This window comes from Osmerus eperlanus, chromosome 16 (assembly GCF_963692335.1).
Source record: "Osmerus eperlanus chromosome 16, fOsmEpe2.1, whole genome shotgun sequence".
Lineage (NCBI taxonomy): Eukaryota > Metazoa > Chordata > Actinopteri > Osmeriformes > Osmeridae > Osmerus > Osmerus eperlanus.
The window spans coordinates 6,949,680-6,969,980 of NC_085033.1; the positions used below are offsets into that span (position 1 = coordinate 6,949,680).

General features: G+C 44.8%; 1 protein-coding gene across 1 annotated transcript in view; it reads right to left on the minus strand.

Moving 5' to 3' along the window:
- LOC134037040 (receptor-type tyrosine-protein phosphatase N2-like) overlaps positions 1-20,298 on the minus strand; it is an 80,737-nt gene extending 60,439 nt beyond the window's left edge. Inside the window, exons 1-9 of the mRNA XM_062482327.1 lie at positions 20,010-20,298; positions 13,909-13,959; positions 8,419-8,532; positions 5,273-5,387; positions 4,816-4,960; positions 3,778-4,156; positions 3,218-3,520; positions 2,942-2,985; positions 1,778-2,184 (exon numbers count right to left, since the gene is read on the minus strand). Coding sequence (XP_062338311.1) covers positions 1,778-2,184; positions 2,942-2,985; positions 3,218-3,520; positions 3,778-4,156; positions 4,816-4,960; positions 5,273-5,387; positions 8,419-8,532; positions 13,909-13,959; positions 20,010-20,085 — 1,634 coding nt within the window. The 5' untranslated portion in view covers positions 20,086-20,298. The remainder of the gene's footprint in view (positions 1-1,777; positions 2,185-2,941; positions 2,986-3,217; positions 3,521-3,777; positions 4,157-4,815; positions 4,961-5,272; positions 5,388-8,418; positions 8,533-13,908; positions 13,960-20,009) is intronic.
- Positions 20,299-20,301: the final 3 nt, after the last annotated feature.

The window sequence follows — 20,301 nt, forward strand, 5'->3', positions numbered from 1 at the left end:
GCTGGGTGAGGGTGGGGGGTGAAAGGCACATAAGTGGGGGAAAACACAAGATGGGGTAGGTGAAATGTGTGTATGTGTGAAAGAGAGAGAGAGAGAGAGAGAGAGAGAGAGAGAGAGAGAGAGAGAGAGAGAGAGAGAGAGAGAGAGAGAGATTGGGAGGGGGAGGCAGGTGCTTGGTTCTGATGAATCACCTGTGTTTGGGGCCTAAAGGCCATACAGGGAGGTGAAAATGGAATAGGAGCTGTACTGCTGGTTCACGACTGTGGTTCATGGACCAAAAAGAACACTCATACTAAAAGAACCCCCCCCCCACACACACACACAGGTTTGAGGTACAGGTACACAGGTTTACAGGTATCTTGTGACTAAGGACTAGTCTTTTCGTACTTATGAAACAGAATAAAAAACATCAAAAAACGAGTAAGCATAAAGCGAGTATCAAAAGAACGTTGAAGTTGGGTGGCAGCACAGGCCTTGTGGAGAGTCTAAGGAGAGGAGCACTCACACCGAAGCAACTGTGGAAAGGTTCTGCGGTGGTTTGATTGTCCTTCCTCACAAACCCATTAAAGACCCAGCGACCACAGGAAATGTACATGTAACAGAGGAGGTTGAAACAATTTGGCTTGTATGTTGAGTTGCCCGGCCTCAAAATAGCCCCCTGTTTCTTCAGAAAAAGCGAATGGAAAAAGTCTGCAGTTTGTTTCTGTACAGCGTAAACAAAATGCTAAACATTCTGAGAGAAAACCAAAAACAGGAAACGAGAAAGACAGAAATGTAAATCTTGTATTACACAGTGGTGGGGAAAACCCCAGATGAAAAACATTAGAATGTTGTGGCAAATTGCACTCTTGACAGTGCACCACCAGTGAAATAGTGCCTGACATGGTGTGGAACAGCCATCTATTCAAAGTGGCTGCTGGGTAATACAAGACACCGAATGTTTCTATAAGGAGGTAGCTACCGTGGCCATAGTGCATGGGGGGGGGCTGAGGTGCAGCACGCATCTCTGCTGGATCAGAAACCCAGAGGGATGGAGAACACCTCTGGATGTTCAGCATCTGAGCTACAACTCCAACAGTGTCTCTTCAGAAAATAAACTGCCTTTCCCCATTGATTTGTGCAATAATGGTTCGATGTTCGAAACAGAACTACCCCACAGAGTCTGGGTGGGGATTTCATTGACATTCGAGGGCATCCAAATACAGAAGCCATGGACTCGCCAGATACCCCCTCAATCACTAAGCTTGTTACAACTTGGAGAACAAAATTGCAGTGGAAAACAGGCCCCTATCAATTCACCATGTGAGACTTTTACATTTGCCACGTCCACTTTTTCACCCTGCTGTTGACAGGCCCTGTGCTCTCTGAGGGAGCAAGAGCACACTCTCAATAAGGCCATGACAGTTTGGCCAAACTGAATGGGGCCAAAAGATCTTATGGTGAACCTCTCACAAGCATGTCCCTCATCAAAAGTACTGTGAAAGACTCAGGCTTGAAACATGCAACCCAAACTTTTACAAATCCAGAGAACTGCAACAAGGGACGCGGCATAAAAAATGAATTTTCTGGAAAAAAATGTGTTACGGTTGGGCGATGACACACTGTAGCTATTTTCTCTTTTCAATAAGATATTAAAACTCTTAACATGCAAGACAATATCTAAAGTTGTATAATAATAAGTTGTAAATAATATCTCTAAAGTTCGAACAGTGTAAAAGGTGACATAACACAACCTATTCCGCGTCGACATATTCTCCGACGACACCCCTCGACTCACTCTGTGTCTGTGATGACGTAGCCGTAGTCATCGTCGCTAGCCTTCCTGGCACCGGTCACAGCCTTCACATCGAGCTGCAGCTCCCCCGCTTGCACGTTCTTCTTCAGGGGCTCCTCGTACACCACCTTGGCAGGAGGGGGCGCCACCTCCTGGATCCAGCCATCCACCTCGGACACCTCCTCCACGTCGGCCGTCTGCGTGGCCTTCTTCTTCTGCACCGTCACGTCCGCGCGGGTGGTCTTGCTCCGCACGTTCTCCAGGCCCACCCTGGAGGCCGCCGCCGCCTCCTCCTCCTCGTGCCCCCCCGCCCCCAGCGGGGCCGCGCCCTTCCGGAGGGGGGATTCGGTGGAGGAGGTCTTGTCCAGGTATTCGAGGAGTTTGCCGATTAGGACGCTGGCGTCCGGAGCCTGAGGAGAGAGGAAGAGGTCAGCGGGAGGGAGGGAGGGAGGGAGGGGGGGAGGGAGGGAGGGAGGGGGGGGGGAGGGAGGGAGGGAGGGAGGGGGGGGGGGGGGGGAGGGGGGGAGGGCGGGAGGGAGGGAGGGAGGGAGGGAGGGAGGGGGGGAGGGAGCAGGAGGGAGGGAGCAGGAGGGATGGACTTTCATGCCGTTTTTAATGAGCCGAGACTATTGTTTATTTTCAGAAATCGACTGGTGATGCTCTCGGTGCTGGAAGACCTTTGAGAACTCCCCCACACACAAGTGAGCTACAGCTAAAATATGACCTGTCTAGCCTGTCCCGTTGCTACAGGGTTAGCTTGTGATGACAAGTCGGACATGTAGTGTCGAATAACTGAGTCCAAATGCACTTAGTTGCAATAGTTGGAAATGTTTTGGCCTTGACGAAAGAACAGACTGACAGCATAAGCACGAGGTGTATGCGTATGTGTGTGTGTGCCTGAGTGTGTATGTGATCAAGACCATTTAACAAAGTTTCCTAATCAGTTTTTAACTCCTGTGTTGAGTATCTATTCCACAGATGAAACACATGCCACTCTTGCCTTTCTGGGTAGCATCAAAAGAGTCCAAACCTTTTGAAAACAAGCAGCTGGATATCATATCTAGCCTACCCAGGGTACAATATCACCTTTTATAATGTCAATGTTCAGTTTGACATTTATACTTTCTTTCCAAACACCTATCTTGACTATATCCAGAGTTTTCCTACCTTGTTGTTACTGTCAGGGTGTGCACTGTTTTCCAATTGCCGCTCTGTGAGGAAAAACCCACAATGACAGTCAACCGACAGAAAAGTGTGACACATTATAGACAATATGCATTTCCATAGAAATACCTCTTCTCACAACATGACAGAATTGTTAGTTTCCAAAAGACACACAGTGTGCCTGGAATATCATTCTGTCTCGAGATCACCGAGGACGTGAGGTTTCTGGGCTTCTATCGAGAGCCAGGAGGCTGCCGCTTCAAATCGGTTTCACTCTACCTTGGAGCACAGCCTCCTCTCCAGGAGTGCCCTCCTGTGTCTTCTCTGTGGCAGATGGAGAGACACTCTCCTCGCCCTGCTGTTTGTCCTCTTCAGGCTCGTCTCCCCCCTCCTCGTCCTCCTCCTCCTCCTCCTCCAGGTCTCTTGGGCCTGGCCTGGCATTCTTCTGGCCCTGGTCCTGGTCCACCACCTGCAGTGCATCGACTATCAGGCCAGCCAGCTGGTCCACGTCTTGAGGGGCGAGGTTGTTCACGTCCACGTTGTGTCGGCCCACGTTCTGGAGAACTTTCCGGATGAATCTCTCTGGTGAAGCAGCAGCGGAGAGGGAGGATGTGAGTGTGGAGCGGGATGAGAAGGAAAGAAGGGAGAGTGGGATGGAGGATGGAGAAGAGTTTGAGAATGGGAAGATGCATAGATATGAAACAGAGAAAGAAGGAAAGATGGCATGAGAACACAACACAACAATCAGTAATGGGGTCTTCATGACTGATCCAATTGCTAAGAAAGGGTTAACATTGACAAAGGAGGAACTGTGCTCTTTCAAAAAAAGTGGCACATACCGTCTATGGGACTGAGAGGGTCCTTGGCGGGAGGGGCCCGGCTGCCCCCGGCCTTCAGAAGAAGTGTGTCCACTTTGGAACTCTCCTTGGGTCTGGAACTTTCTAAACCATTACTATAATAAGGGCGGAGGCGGGAGGAGGCCCCAGCTTGAGCTGTGGAGCTCAGTCCCCCTGTCTGAGATGGCATCCGGCCAGACAGGTACTGCCTCAGGGCTGCCATGAGGAGAGTTCCTGCCTGGCCTGCGGGCTTGGCTGCAGGGGGTCTCTCTTGGTAGGGGGGTTGGAAGGAGGAGAGGGGGTGGAAGTTGGAGGACAATGACTGTTGATTCTGGGACTTGGAGCGATAGTCAGAGGGGATGTTAGAATGGAAACGGTCACTCTGGAAGAGAGAGCATAAATCAAATGTAAGTGATCACCCAGGAAATATTACAGTGCAACATGATATATCTATGATCATGTGTGACCATTCTTTCACATGGTATGCAGGGAGGTTAAATATTCTAACGGCAGGAATGTACCGTGATTAATGGTCACAATAATCCATACATTTCATCCATACATCACAGAACTATAAGGCCCTCTTTCTTTCCATCCTCATTTTCCTCCCCCTTGTTTGCTCGCCACTTTGAAATAAACGGTTCCCTCTTCCTCTAGCGCCACAATGCTGGCCCCAGCGGGAGACAGGCCCCTCTCATTCATCCATGTCATGTTCGGCTCCTCCATGACGGACATGACAGAGAGCCAATCACGTGGGTGTCATTAATTAGAGAGGTGAACTCCTGAACTCATATTGGAATTCTCCTCGCATAATGAACCCGCAGATCACAATCACTCTCAGTGGTCGAGCTATTCATATCCTGGTATGGGGAATCCTATAGAGCACTAAAGATGATTCCAGCTCACCACTGTGTGTGAGTCTGCATACATGCCTGTCTGTGTAGTTGTGTGGTAAAAAATGAACCTATTGGCTCCTCCTAGTCTAACATAGGGCACTGAAGGGGGTCTGTAGGGGCCGTCTATACCTGAAGAGGCCCTCACCTTAGTGGGGGTCTTTGGGCCAATGGAGGAGGAGGTATGGGGGAGGAGGCCCAGCCGCTGCAGGTACATCTGGAGGTTTCTACTGAGCTCCACCTCCACTGGCTTATTCCTCCTGTCTCCAGGGTCCATAGCCTGGGCAGCCGGTCTATCAGAGAGAGGGAGGAAAGAGAGAGAGAGAGAGAGAGAGAGAGAGAGACAGACATATAGAGAAACCGAGAGAGCAAAAGAGAGATGGGGGAGAGGGAGAGAAAAAGAAAGTGGAAATCAATAACTTTTGTGAAAATCTCCTTTCCTATGCAGCGTGTGCTAGCCCTGCACTTCTAGGTGCTATAATTAGCGGGTTGCTCCTTGCTCACCTACAATACGGCACCGTCCATAAAGATGAGCGCTCCAAAGTCTCCTCACTGAGGCTAAAATCGAATGCTCAGAAATCTGAAGTCTGAAGCTGAAATCTAACCTGGACTTGCTGCTGTAGATGGGGCTAGACTCCAGACGTGGCACGGGCACCCTCCTGAGTTTCGACATCTCCTTGGACAGGACCTCCTGAGTGATGTCATCCTCCCATGTCAAACCTGCACACAACCAAACATTCAAACCAGCGGGTTCACATGAGGGTATTTTGAGGGATGTGAAGATTTTTCAACGAGATAAAAAGATACAAAGGCAGAAGTCAAATCGTCAAGATACCGATGGAGGATGACATTAAAGTGGAGTCAAATTCTTAGCGTGTGCCGTCGTACAATTTTAACGTGCAATGTCATATCTGTTTGTCCAAAATCCACAACTACTGAAATACTACTGTGGTCGTGGAGAACTCTCACTGCCAAGATACTGCATGTGTCATTACGTTTATGAGGACACCCTTAGTGAGCTGCTTATGCATTCACCTCTGCTGCTAAATCCTAACATGCATCCATACACAGCTTTCTGGCAGCCAAACCAAATTGCCTTGCCAATGACAGATGCTGTGGAAGAAGAAACTGTAACCTAAAATATGGTACGCTCCAACAAGTCAACAGAGACCTTGGAGATATGAGAGGCAGACACCCTTAAAAATACAAACACTATAATTATATGACTTGATGATGAAGTGATGTAGGGGAAATTGGTGTCCACAATGAAATACATATAACAATGTAATGTGTAGTTCTATCATAATATCAGTTCATAGTGTATGTTGATTTACATGTCCATGTACTATTCACACAGATATGGAGAGCAATAAAATATAAGAACGTTTCCCAAAGGCTAATATTTTTCCTGACATATTTCCGAAATGGTACAATATAAGTAGATCCTGTGTTAGCACCCATTGGTTGATTGAAACGATAATCATTTTCCATATAGTCCCCAGATTTCCTAATGTGCTATCATGACTACCAGATGACTGTGTCAAGCTATGCAGATTGCTCAGTGGTGCATCCTGGGACACCATTGAAAGCGACACAGATGGTGGAGGTCAGGGTATCTGGCTCTAAGCCAATCAGAATCCACCACAGGGGGAAATCACTGGAGTAGGGGTATGCCGCCGCTACTCCTATCTGCTCCGAACCCCCTAGCTGCTGCTTCGGAGTGAAGCCGCGGCCCTTTAAGACCCAGGTCCCAGCTCGACCTCGCTAACCAGTCACCCGGCCAGCTTTCGCCATCAGATGCCCATAAACTAGCTGCGCTCAATGATGTCTTTAATGGCAACCATGATGGCCTTGTACACGGGTGTTTGCAGGAAGGCAGACGGTATGTGACACAGGCAGGCTGATTGACTGTGTCGCCTCCCGCCAAGTTATTCACACACAGCTTTTTCCTACAATAGAGACCAAGCGGCCCCCGGGAACAGAGGCGGAGACGGACGCTCTCCTGGGTGGCTGTGCTCAAATAGACTTCAATGAGACAATGATCATTCCCATCAATGCAGTTCAAACCGATTTACGGCGCAGCTGATTCTATCTAACAGTGTGGGAATATTTACGGTCCTAATTATTAGCAGACTCTTAAGAGGGTCTGGAAACACCTGGCAAACGTGGATCCTATGGCGGGCTCTCCCTAAATATTGATCCATTTCTGAAAGTCATGTTTTAGCATACAGTACATCCACACACTGTATTTACTCTGGGACTGTGTTTGTGTACAGCATGCATGCATGCGTGTGTGTGTATGTGTGTGTGAGAGAGAAAGAGAGAGAGAGAGAGAGAGAGAGAGAGAGAGAGAGAGAGAGAGAGAGAGAGACAGGCAGGCAGAGAGAGAGAGAGAGAGAGAGAGAGAGAGAGAGAGAGAGAGAGAGAGAGAGAGAGAGAGAGAGAGAGAGAGAGAGAGAGAGAGAGAGAGAGAGAGAGAGAGAGAGAGAGAGAGAGAGAGAGAGAGAGAGAGAGAGAGAGCGTGAGTGCGTGCGTGCGTGCATGTGTGTTTGATGTAGATGAAAAACAAGAGGCAGGTCATGGTGTAGGGGTGTTTCTGAGGGTCAGTACTGCAGAGGCTGTTTGAATATTCGGAGTCCATTAGGTCTGTGTGTGCTTTCACCGTGTTGCTTTTGAGCAGTGGGGGTTTGAAATGCAGATGCTCCTTTGAGTTTTGTCCCCCTAATGGTTTTCGAGACAGCCAGGGCTAAATATCTCATTAGCATAACTCATTTGGCTCAGAGAGCCTGATAAATGCTTAGAGATTCATCAGTGCTCCGCCGAATGGAATCTTAATATTATTCAGCTCGCCTGTTGAGAAGGGATTACTTGAAGCGATTCTGTGTGTGTCTTTGGCTGCAAAACTTATATTCTAAAATAGGGATACTTTAAAGCCGTGCGCAGTCTATTAGAAATGCAACAGTCATGAGTTTTCTATGTATCATCAGTGTTTTATTGAGAGTTAGGTCTTTTAAGGATTATCGTTTTACATGGAAGCCCAAGGCTGCGAATGTTTCTCTTCATTTTTAGCAAAGCTGGAAATCATTATTGCAGACTGTGTTTTTTGTTAATGTGCTTTTACAAGCTATCTCAAACACATGTACAATACATGTGTACAACTCTGCTTTTTAGCAAATGAATATAAATCCCACCCTGAGGCTTAAACCAGCAGCACATCATTAGCTAGATAATATATTATATGCTGGTATATGCCGCCCTCTGGTGGCTCTGCAGAGTAAGTATGGAACACCAGGTCCAAATTCAATGAGCAATGTTAGAGGATCACCTGATGTTGAGCAAGTATTGCTTAAGCATTTGAAATGATAACAATACTAACAATGATCTGCCACTGGTAAAATTGGATTTGAAGCATGAGGTGCGCTTCAACAGATAGCAAGCCACGTCAATTACAAATATAACCTCATGCAGGGAGATGGGTAGATGGACGAAATGTACTACTATAAAGCTACAATAGAGAACGAGACACATACTTTGTATCAATGCGAAATGAAAGAAACAGAGTTTCCCCCCGAGCAAGCTAATCATATCTGTCAACAAGAGAGCAGCCACAGCAGACATGAATTGAATACACCTGCGGATGGTGAAAAGACTGTGGGCTGAGGAGTTTACGGAGTGAGTCAGACAGGGTGACGCAGGTAGTCGTAGCTTTAGCACAGTTAGCGTGGGCGTACTCCATAATTAGACAACCTACCTCTGTCAGAGAGCTTCTGCAGAAGACTCCGGAAGCGTTGCACCGCAGACGGAGAGACGTCGTAAGTGTAGCTCTCCGTCACCGGTGGAGAGTGACACCTCCCGAACATGCCGTCTGGTGGGATAAGGAAAGAAGCAACACTTTAGCATAGGCAAAATAACACTATAGAACACACTAGAGTAAATATGCTGTCCAGAAGGAAAGTAGGCCTATAGGAGTTTACATATTTAAGTGTCAGGTGATGGAAGGGAAGTGTCAGGTAATGTAAGGGAAATCCATTAACAACTTACATTAAAGCTATTATGGTAACTGTTAAACTCATTGGTCATCTAGTTTGACAAAAGGGTGTTCTCAACTACATCGGCTGTAACTAATCTACATGGATATTCGCACCTTGCACAAAACCCCTATTCTGGCATTGCCAGACCAATTTGCAAATAGCCTTTTGGATGCTAATGTACTGAATTGTATAAATACAACCAATCAGAGCAATGGAGCATCATCTTCGTTGTTTACAATAATTCCTCTTGCGCTCCTCTAAACGGTCATCATATTAAACCTGCCCCACATCAGATGATGGTTGTGATTGGCCTGGCACTTTTCATACCAGAGGGAAATATGTTTGAATGGGAGGGTGGCCAGACCAGAACATTAACCATGAGCTGGCAGACTGGTCTGGTTCCCAGGCTACAAAACCTCAGGTGTCCACACAAAATCACAAATGGTGTCTCCTCTGTCCTATGCAGCCTGTCAGCTTTTGTCAGAGATTTAGACATTTTTCTGGAAAATACATCTCACGCTTTTTTGGCCATCAGTGAGGAATAAGCACCGGCTCATCTGGTCTTATCTGGCTGTCAGCAGATGGGGAGCTTTGCACAGTGTTGATCGTTCACCAGGGTGACACACTCATATTTTACCCACTATCTGGGCCAGAATAGATATCAAACCTGTATAGCTATGGCTTTGCAGGAGTCAGACGTGACTTGGTACGTGCAGAGGAGAGCAGCACTATGAGAAGCAAGCCTTAAAGAATAACGTTTGTTACCTTTATCTAAAATATTTATCCCTCTGAATGCTTAGTGTATTTCTATTCAAAACTTGCTTCAATAACAAAGTGCAGTCCACTTGTAGGTCCAGTCCAGTAAATGTCCAGGAATCCAGTCCAGTAAAGGTTCTGATGATCAACATTAGGAAGGAGCAAGGTGCAGAATACAATCTTGCTATAGAATTGTCCATAGTCACCACGCCCACTTTTCCAGGTTTAAACCTATTCAACCCAAATGCACAAAAATAACAATCAACCTCAGGGGTCTACCTCTGAGAGTTAGTTATATAACAGACATCCCCCCATGGCAACGGCTGGGCTATTCTTAGCCAATGCTATTTTAAGAATCTCAATCAAGCTGCAAGCTCCATTTATCAGGCAGCTAAAGGTGACCCGGCGTTGGGTTCTGTGTAGTAATTACTGTCTGGCTCTCCAGCTGTACCCAGGATACACTGTCTGTCTATTACCTCCGTATCAGTGCATCAGCTCCAATATCCTGGAGCACAGGAAGAGGGGCAGGAACCAGAGTGCATTAAAAGGTGTGTATGGTGGCATACAAGCACACACACAGGCCCACGTGCGAGGACACCTCGCGCACAGGATATCATCCAGTGGGATTCATGAGAGAGGTGATACCCATAAGGTCGAGATCTGATAAGAGAACTATCAGACTCTGTCCAACTTACATCTGTTGCCTTGCTTGTATCCTCCCCTGCCCTCTCCCATGCTACAGTTTCTTGCAACATTTGAATTATTTCTTGTAATTATATTCATGCATATTTAAGTCTTTCTAATTCATCTTGGCCCCCTTACCTGAGGCTGTGATTCAAAGCCAGACAGATGGTGATGTGATTTATGACCGGAATATCGCTAAATGAGGATTTAAGGGCCATTTTCGTTTCAGGCGCATGGTAATTGAGGAGATGGTCGTTGGAGTCTAGCGACACTTGGATAGGCCAACTGCTTTGGGATCCCTACCTAGCAACCGGTGGTACAGCAAAACATGTTTTCCTGTAGTGCAGTCAAATTGCAGTATAAGACAACCGGAAGGAACTTGTGTTGCTAACTTGTCAAATGTTGACTGGGTGAAAGTCAAAGGAGAGAATTGACCTAGACAAAGTAGCATGTATAATCCCAAAAGCATTTCATCGTTTCTCTCCAGTTCTTTTTGGAGTGAGCTGAAGACGAGTTCCATCAATGAAACGAATCAAATGGGAGTGGTGCTAATGACAACAGATTGACCATTTTATTCCAGAGGACAACTTTTATGTGGAACTTAAAGCTAATAATCCCATCAGACGCTGTAGTGGGATCAGGCCAGAGTAATCGATCTTGTGTGGTGCCTGTGGGATAGACACAGCAGGCATACGCCAATCAAGAGCCCCGGGGGGCAGATCTGTTAAAAGCTCTTGATCAAGTTTTATACACTCAACAAAGTACAACAGAAAACAAAACTGCTGAACTGAACTATCATGCGTGACATGAGCTACATAAATTAGAATAATTATGATGTTTTCAACTGCACTGATAGTCAACCATGCAGTTAACTTGCTTTTCCCCTAATGATGAGTGCATCCATGCAACAACAACCCTAATGTACAGTACATCCAACACTACGAGGTCACGCTAAAGACACACAGGGTGGTGTCTAGAACTGCTCAAGTACAAAAACATGACTCTTGAAGCTTTCCTTTAAAAACATCTCTTTGAAGGGATAGATAAAAGGTATTCAATGACATTTCATCTTAATTGCTTGTGCTGGCTTTTTTACAAAATGTCATCTCTGAGCCTGAAAGCAAGTGTCTATATTTAGTTGATAAAGGACAAACAAGAGCAAGCCAACACGACCCAGCAGCATAATAGGCCAATTTAGCCTGTTCCTCTCCCAGTCGTCATGGTGATTCCTGTTGAGTGTTATGTCCCCTTTCAGCCAGCCAATCAGATGGTGCGAAGTATCTTCTTTTGGGGTATCAACGAGACTATCAATTAGTATGACATAATGTACATTACCTTGAGACAGTGTATAGTGTGCTGTACTGAATCAAATTATTCTTTGCAGAGACCTCTTCTAAATGCTCTAATCAGCAAGCAATAGGCTGCGTTCTGATTGGCTACCGCTGGTGGGGAAGATATGAAAAGAGCGAAAATATAAATGCTCTCATCCAGCTTGTTTAACAGCCACATTTACTTCTTTAACAATTATCAAACACAACATTTACAGGAAATTGGCAAAGAAAATGTGAAACCTGTTTGTCTAACTAGTTGATTAACTAGTAGATTAATCTTTGACTTTTTGGGGAAGTGTATTACCTCACCTCACTTATGTAAAATCCCTTTTCCCCCACTTTAAGAACCCAAGGGCTTCACTCTGTGTAAGAGACAGACCCTTGACCGTATCCCTCCAGTCACCATACGGGAACGCCAGCTGATTAGCTGCTTTGCAGAACCCAGTTCTGACTTGAGCTTATTGTTGTATTACATGCAGGAGCCTGCCTCCATCTTGACAGCTGTCACAGTGAAAATGTCAAGTCAGTGATCAAGCTGTGCCAGTCCTCATCACCAGGCTGCGGTGCCCTTTGCGTGTGTGCTTTACCAGACACGTCAAGCGGGCACAGTGGATACCCTTGCCATAAGCCACGATGTCTCTGCGGAGTTAAACGAACAATTCCTGTTGCAAGAGGAGACATAAAAACAGGTAGATGCCAGCCTAATCTAGGGGGCTATGATGTACGTAAAGTTTGGCAGATAATGAACTAATATTTTAATTCAATTGAACACAACCATAAAAGCATATTGATATGAACACAGGTAGATTGCAATGAAAACAGTATTTAATAGGTCCCTGGTGTTTCTGACAACTGCTATTACATATAGTTCAGTCAAGACACTCACGCGATTGATTTCACCATTTATTCATACACATGACAAATGGTTTGACTTTGGCGGAATGGATGTACATGGGGAAGCGCTCCCTGCCTTCACTGCAGCATGCATGACAAGGGAGCAACGAGTTAAATCCCCCAACGGGGAGAACAGACAGACAACACGGGGGAGAAGGGGATGGTGGTGGGTGGCAGCAGCGCAGAACACTGAGGTAATCGACGATGCGTATGAGGGCATCGTGCGACTTGATAGCGCCGCCTATCGAGCTAAGCCTATGGCCTGAGAACATGGCGATGATATGACGCGCGCTGCCCGAGTGCCATGCCTGAACCTACTTCGCTCACACACAAGCTGCATGGTCCTAGTGACAGCATAACATCTCCCAACTTCACCAGGTATGATCTGAAAGAAGCCCTTTGATCAAGCAGAAGCTTGGCCTTAAATGAAGACTAAAATACTGTATGCTGACAGTGTGTGTGTGTGTGTGTGTGTGCGTTGGGGGGTAGCTTTCGAAGTAAGTCATAACGAGGTGTGTGAACTGCGCCACCTAATCTTCAACAAATCTCGGCCTGATATCCATTCTTAATCTCAGTGGCATGCCTACGAGACGTCCAATCAGATGAATCAAACAGTCAGGGGAAATAAGGCACTGGAGGTGTGAGCCTCACTCCATTTCTGCTGGATTGTAAGTAGGTCAAGCCAGATAGGGGAACATTCATGAGAATGTGATCACTTTTGAGTTCAGCGTCTCTTGTGGAGGGCCTCAAATTGGATGCTAGGAACAGTAATGTACTATATTGGGAAATGTTGCACTAGTGGTGCAATTCATGTTTTAAAGCCTACAGCGATTCAATGATTTTCTCATGAATATGATACGCAAAGATTTCTGTGAAAAATAAATCCAAAGTAAATAATATTGTACAAAGGTTTTACATTTAGGCTACACAGACCAGTCACATACGTGTCGCACCTTCTAACATAGATATCCCGAAGCAAACGCATTATACCATCTCTCTGCACAGTTAAATCAGGTCACACATGCTGGCGATACCAGCACAGACCAAACACAGACAAAGATAGCTTGACCAGGCTTGGCCAAAAATAGATGATCTAAGGCTATGCTTTTTTTTCTCACACAGCGCTAGACATGATTTTTCTCCTCTAATCTCAATTAGATTAGTGGAACACATTTCTAAAGGGCATCACACAGACAGGAAATGACTATGCAAATCAATTCTGAGGGAGGTGAGACAAAAAAAGAAGCCTACAGGAAGAGGCTCATTCAAGCTGGCCGAGTCTGGGGCATCTCCTCATCTGTCTTTGAAGCCACCTGTGGCTTCTAAAGAACTGCTTACAAGGCAAGTGAGATAAAAAAAATGGTGTCTTTTTTGTACATTTTTGTCTCTGTCCGTTCAGTTGTTAATGACCACACAGGGGCTCTGGGTCTACCACATCCAGAATGCTGTGTGTGGGGGGGGGATACTAAGATTGCATGGATAAATTCATATACTATCAGGTCTGATGAAAGTCAAAAAGGAATAGAATTGAATGTAGAAACTTACCGTTGACACAGATCTCATAGGGTGTACACAACTCATTCTCAAAAAGACAACCTGTTGAAGAAGAGAATAGAAAAACAAGTTAGTTGGGTTGGGTTACTTCCGGTATACCTCCTATATACATAGTCAAACTAACCCCACACTATTGTATGTTCCCTGGCATAAAAACAATAATTGTATTACAAAAATGGCTGTCTACTTCAGCTTTTAGCCACATTCAGCCAGAGCTGTCTATTGTAAACTATTGTCATAGTTTATTTTCTTTTCCCAGTAGTCTAAAACAAACTGGAGAGCTTCACGTGGCATTCTGTCATGCAGCGCTGTTTTTCACTACAGCATGCTAACAGAAGATGTTATCCTGAGTTAACGTTTAGGCTGGAGGGAAAACACACCATGTTCCAGAGTATCAATCAACTGTCTCTATCTGGCTCCCTGCGCTCTCCTGGAAGGGAAAGCAGACATATTTGAAAATGTTCTGCTTACTAAGGATCTGGCAGCACACACGCTGCCTCAGAACCATTTAATGCAAATCTCTGCATCTGCCTTGGATGATGTAGTGAAGAGAAGGGAGAGGCATTGGAGTCTGTGTGTGTGCGCGTCCGTGCGCGTTGGGGGGGGGGGTTGTTGCAGGTGACAGCCCCTCACAAAGTTCGGTCTACAACAGTGCACAAAATGTTCCCTAGCTCACCCTCCCTCACCCCTCCCACACCCGTCACACACACACAAACTTTACTCTGAAGATTTATATTCTTTCTATAAAGTCGGTTGAAAAGCAGTATAACCTCCCTCTGAGGCTGTCTCTGAGCTAGGTTAACTGTGTCAGGTACAGAAGTAGAGGCACACCTGGCTATTCGTCAACACACAACGCTGAGTCAGAAGTGGGCTACCTCTATAGGTTTTGAACGATTTCTGCCTTCCAAGGAAGCATCCTGATATCAGTTATTTCTTGAGAGAGGGTCACACTGGGATAACATAAAATATTTTGAATACAACATCTGACGGTATGTACGCGTGAACCAAAACATTACTCTCTGGAATGCCTCCCTCCTGCAGTACGGGAAAATGTGAGCAGATTTTATTTATCTACTAACAGCAAACCTCAGAATAGGTCTGTAAACTACAGCTGAAAGTTCCTTCTTCTTTGCCTCTGTAATCCTTAGTTTAGTCCTCTGGTGTCTGTGCTGCAGGTGGGTGTGTGAGTTGCTGGTGATGGGTCTCAAACGAAGCAGACAGACAGACAGACTCCCACTCCACAGGGATCTGGTGCTCTGGCGTGCTTTCAGCTAACTGTGTCTGGGCCGCGATGCGTGGGAACAGAGAAGCATGGAGGAAGAAGGAGGCAGCAGTTCCAAAACAAACACCAAGAGAGACAACTTTACAAGGAGTTAGTCTCTATGGACCATTCTGCAGCACTTTTTCATGTACTTCCTGCTAAGTCCAGATAGGAGATACAGTGCTGTTTTTAGAGATAGATATGTTAAGTACGAGCTGTGTTTTATTCCACCCATAACCCATAACTTGACTTCCTTCCTCGTATTTCAACAGAGCTGATTGATCAATGGTGCATCTATTTTTAGCATCAGAGATATCTGATTACTGACAATTGGCTCTCAACTGTCTTGGCCTGTGATATCATTCTGTGTTAAGATTTTGCTCTGACATGCTCAGAGGTTATAGTAGTCAGTAGCCTTGAGGTAACTCCTTTCCTTATCTTCTGATAACATGCACTCACAAACACACACAAACACACACACACACAGCTGGGTGAAGCAAGAGAACTGCGGCAAGCCATAACCATGGTGACTGTTGCTCAGGCAACAGGCTTTGAAGAGTGCGTCACTACCTAGGTCCTCCGCTGTCATGGTTCGAGGAACGTTGAACCCCCATCCTTCCTTCAAGCCACTTAACTTGACGTGAATTTATGATAATAATTATAACGCGTCAATTCTTCCAGAGCCACGTACAGGATGGATTTGAACCTGCCAGCTCTTGATCTGCAGACAAATGCTCTACCACTTAGGTATAGCCAGACCCATTCACATCTACTGAGATTTTCCTGTCCCACGTTATGATAGAGGCCCCTGCAGTCTATTCTGGTTTACAATTCCAATCGGTCACTATCTAGGATATAGGTCTGAGAGTCAAGTACTACATGTACTACAATATACCTTATTATCATCATTGATATATACCGTATGCAGCTTTTTAGTTTGCAACGTGTTATGTGAAATAACCTTAAGATTCAGTCACCCACAGATGATAGAAATGGTACTGCTCTCTGAATCAACACCACACTCCTCCACATTCAAACCAACGTTCAACTGGGTTTGCTCGACAGGATTCATGACCTAAGGGCCAACCCAGTGTGAAATAGGCCAGGGCCCACAAGGCAGAGAAGGACCTGGACATGTGGGGATGTATTTTCAATCAACCTCACCCTATGCGCAAAAGCCACACTGTGCCTTAACTGCCTGTGGAACTGGCCCTCTGCCTTGGGTACAACCTGTGCTCTCTATCTAAAAGTGGACTATATTTCCCCTCTGCCTTCTTATTATATGACACCTGCTGTTCCCCTGGGACAGAGTAGGTACCCACATGAGAGGACGGCTGGAATATCAAAATGATCTCGCGTACGATGAGTCACTATTGAGTCCCCTGAAGACAGACTTTTAAAACCACAACTCCCTTGGAGATAATAAACTCCACTTGCGTAATGTAGCACAACACAATGTTATCTTGCTAGGTTCACATCCTCATTGCCCTGATAACCAAGACTGGACAAGCAAACAGCCAAGCGATGCTGTTTTTAATTCTGTCTGACATTGCTACTTCCTGTGGTTGATCAAAAGCATGTCCTGATTGGCTGTGGCGCCAGTTCTGAGTGTTTGTTGGATGTACATTCAGATAAAGACAGACAGGGGGCTTAGTGTTAATACAACAAAGTCACGGTTTGACCTGTGGTTGCTTTGGTTCTGTGAGAAGTTGCTCAGTTGCTGATGCTGGAGCATATTCGGATCGATTGACCAATAAGAGCAGGCTAAGTTGGGAGCATCATGTTTTTTTTTCATAGCAACTGTGATTGTGAACAAACAACTTTGACAGTGTGTGCTGTTACTGTCCAATCAAATATCCTCCTCTTCTCTTCCCCTGCCTTCTCCAAACTGCATGACTCAAAGATACACTGATCTCTATGTCACATGGCATGACTCAGTGACGCAGTGTTTGAAGGAGTCTGCATACGACTGAAATGACACTGTATTGACACTGTCATTACCATGACATGACATCGACAAGTTACTATCTTGGTTAATGTCAAGTTGTCTTCACAAAGACATCCCAAACAATGTCAACTTTCTATACAAAATAACATAAATGACCGAAAGACACAAAACATTCATAGATATTCACACAAGTGATGTGACCATCATGCTAATGACAGTGTTACAACAGTGTCATGTAAGTTAATGCACACCCCTTCAAATAATGTGTTACTGCAAACTCTAAACTATCTACCCTCCTCTAAAGACTAGACCAGACAACTACCTTCAGTGTCCCACTGGGTCCCAACATACAGTTTGAGCTGACGTTTGTCAGAAGTGTAAAACGTGTCAAGACCTTTTTTTTATAATGGTATAACAATCATGCTTTAAAACACAGATCAATAAAGGTTGTGTTGGCACTATAAAGTTAGACAACTCGATCCTTAATCATTACTGCATTCCGTCTTCAGCTGCAATATATGGTGTTGCATTACATTTATTTTAGTATTAGTTTACCCTCTTCAAAAAGCAAATACCCTGACTCCCATTGATGTTGATTCCCTGTTGGTCTAGAAATAGAATCAAAGAACTTATATATTGCTTCTATACTCTTTGATAGAGTCTTCAGTTATGCTCTGCTGCAAGTAAACAATCAACATGAATTAAAGATGTTGATTCATGTTGCCATGGCTACAGAGACACATGCATGTGCGTGTGACCTTCTAAATCCTGGGTTATTGATTCCTGCGTATCATTTGTCTCTAATTGGGTTTCTGCTGTACGCAGTTGCTTCCATAGAAATAAAGTGATTTAAGATTTACAAAGATGTTATGGCCTTTTGCGTGTTGTTTAATAAGCTACAGTAGGGGCTATGGAAGTGTAGCTACTGTAATGTCTATTGTTCCAAAACGACGGACACTAAAGTAAAGTTTCATAATACAGCCTGCTGTATGTTGAAGCCTGGTAGTGCATGTTACAATGTGTAGAATGTTATGATAACATTGGTTTCAGGGTCGTTATAGTATATTGTAGTTCTCACTATGACCTATACGGAAACAAAACCTTTCAGCCATTCACCATCCACCCATCTAGAACAACAACAACTATTAACAATCCTGTTAATGACACAGCAGACACTTGTCATAAAGGACCATTGAATCCCACTGTACAGTACTTGTCCACCCAATTATCACACTTCATACACTACATGTAGATACACTTCAAGATCTGCTTTACTACTCTTTTTGTGCTGTACCTCATTATGCACAAAGTAAAGCTACACGTGGACCTCTGAATTAGCAGAGTAGATTAGAATACCTGACCTTGTGTACACACAGCCACCCTTTAAACAAGCCTGAATTCTGTGCCAAGACACACAGCACAGGAAAATTAAACATTAAACGCAGGGCCAGCCTACTCCATCTACTGTACTGTAACTAAATGAACACCAATGGTGTACAGCATCTGACCAGTTCACTATATGCACTGTAATTTACTAAAATGATATTCTATCAAGTCCAAACATGGGATTATGTTATCATTACATTTACATTTAGCAGACGCTCTTATCCAGAGCGACTTACAGTAAGTACAGGGACATTCCCCCGAGGCAAGTAGGGTGAAGTGCCTTGCCCAAGGACACAACGTCATGTGGCACGGCCAGGAATCGAACCAGCGACCTTCTGGTTACTAGCCCGATTCTCTAACCGCTCAGCCACCTGACTCCACATTAAACAGAGAACAGTGGTGAACATCCTCCTAAACATCTTTGTTCAATGACAGGGTGTAGTCAAAGCAATACAGTGCAAAAGCTACTTACTGCTTCGACATTTGACATTTCAGGGTACAGTAATTTAGCAACACTATTCTTCAGGAATGGGGCTCTTAACACCTTTGCTGAATATATTTTACAAGCGTCACACAAGCTCAACATCTGTCATTCTGGTTAGAAAGAAGAGCTGTCTGATATCTGACCATGTTGATAGCATCCTGGACACAATTCAATCTCAATTGAACAGATGTGGCAATTCCATTGACAATAGTTACTATAGTCTACGTCAATGGTAAACAGTAAACCCATAATAGCCAAGGCCCAGACAGATACATTACTTGGAAGGGGAATTGAAAAGAAGCTTTGTATTGTCTGAGTACAAAATCTGGATTTTCAAACGTGTTTTAAAAGAAGGCCATGCAGATCTAGGCCTAGTCCTAATGTTTTGGTTTCCAACACCAGTTCCTATTTCCTGATAGCTGTATAGCAGGCGCGTTGCCTCTGATAGTTATGTAATAAATGAGGGCCCGCATTCTATACATATGTGGCAAAAAAATACCCTTTCTTGGGGAATCTGACCATCTTCTGACTACAACGCTTATAATGTATTTTGACAGTGACAGTAAAAAAAATGTAAACCCCAGATCTAGTTGCTAATAGTTTTCAACGTAGCTTTACATCATATTTATTTACCATTAGAGAATGGTGCAAGAACTAGTTCAAAAGCTATTTTCCACCATTTGTTTCTATCTCCCTCTGTAGCCACTCTTATTGCTACCTTAGCAACAACAGTCATTTACGATGAAACAATTTATTGAATACGTTTTCAAACACTGGAATTTGTTGTTCTTTCCAAACGTTAAGATGCTCCTACCACGAGCTCAAGTTAATTCGGCGCGGAGCAGAAGAAAAACAAAACAAAAAACAATCCATATTATTTTTCCCTCTCATCCTTATTTTAGTCATAGGGCTACGTTGTAGTCCCTTCCTAATCTATAACATCTTCAAATGCATGCCGTGGACCAGTCTAATAAACATCGAGCTATACATAACTAAACAGGTAGGCTACTTACCGAATTTTCTGTCTGCAAAAGCAAGGAAATGGGTTTGGAAAGCAAGCAGGACGAGAAAAATGTAGAACGAATCCATGTTTCTCCTTGATCCAAACGTTAAGAATCCATTTTTCAAGGTTTGGGTTTTCTTCACGAAAAGATAGAACTGGAGCGAGGAGAATCAGGATGGGTACCGGAAAGAAGAGACTGTAGGATAGGGAGGAAAGAGGATGCAGGGCGTCTCAGGCAGCTCCAAGTACACACAACCGGAGTCAGTCAGCCTCGCCACTACAATCAGCACTACGAACAGCAA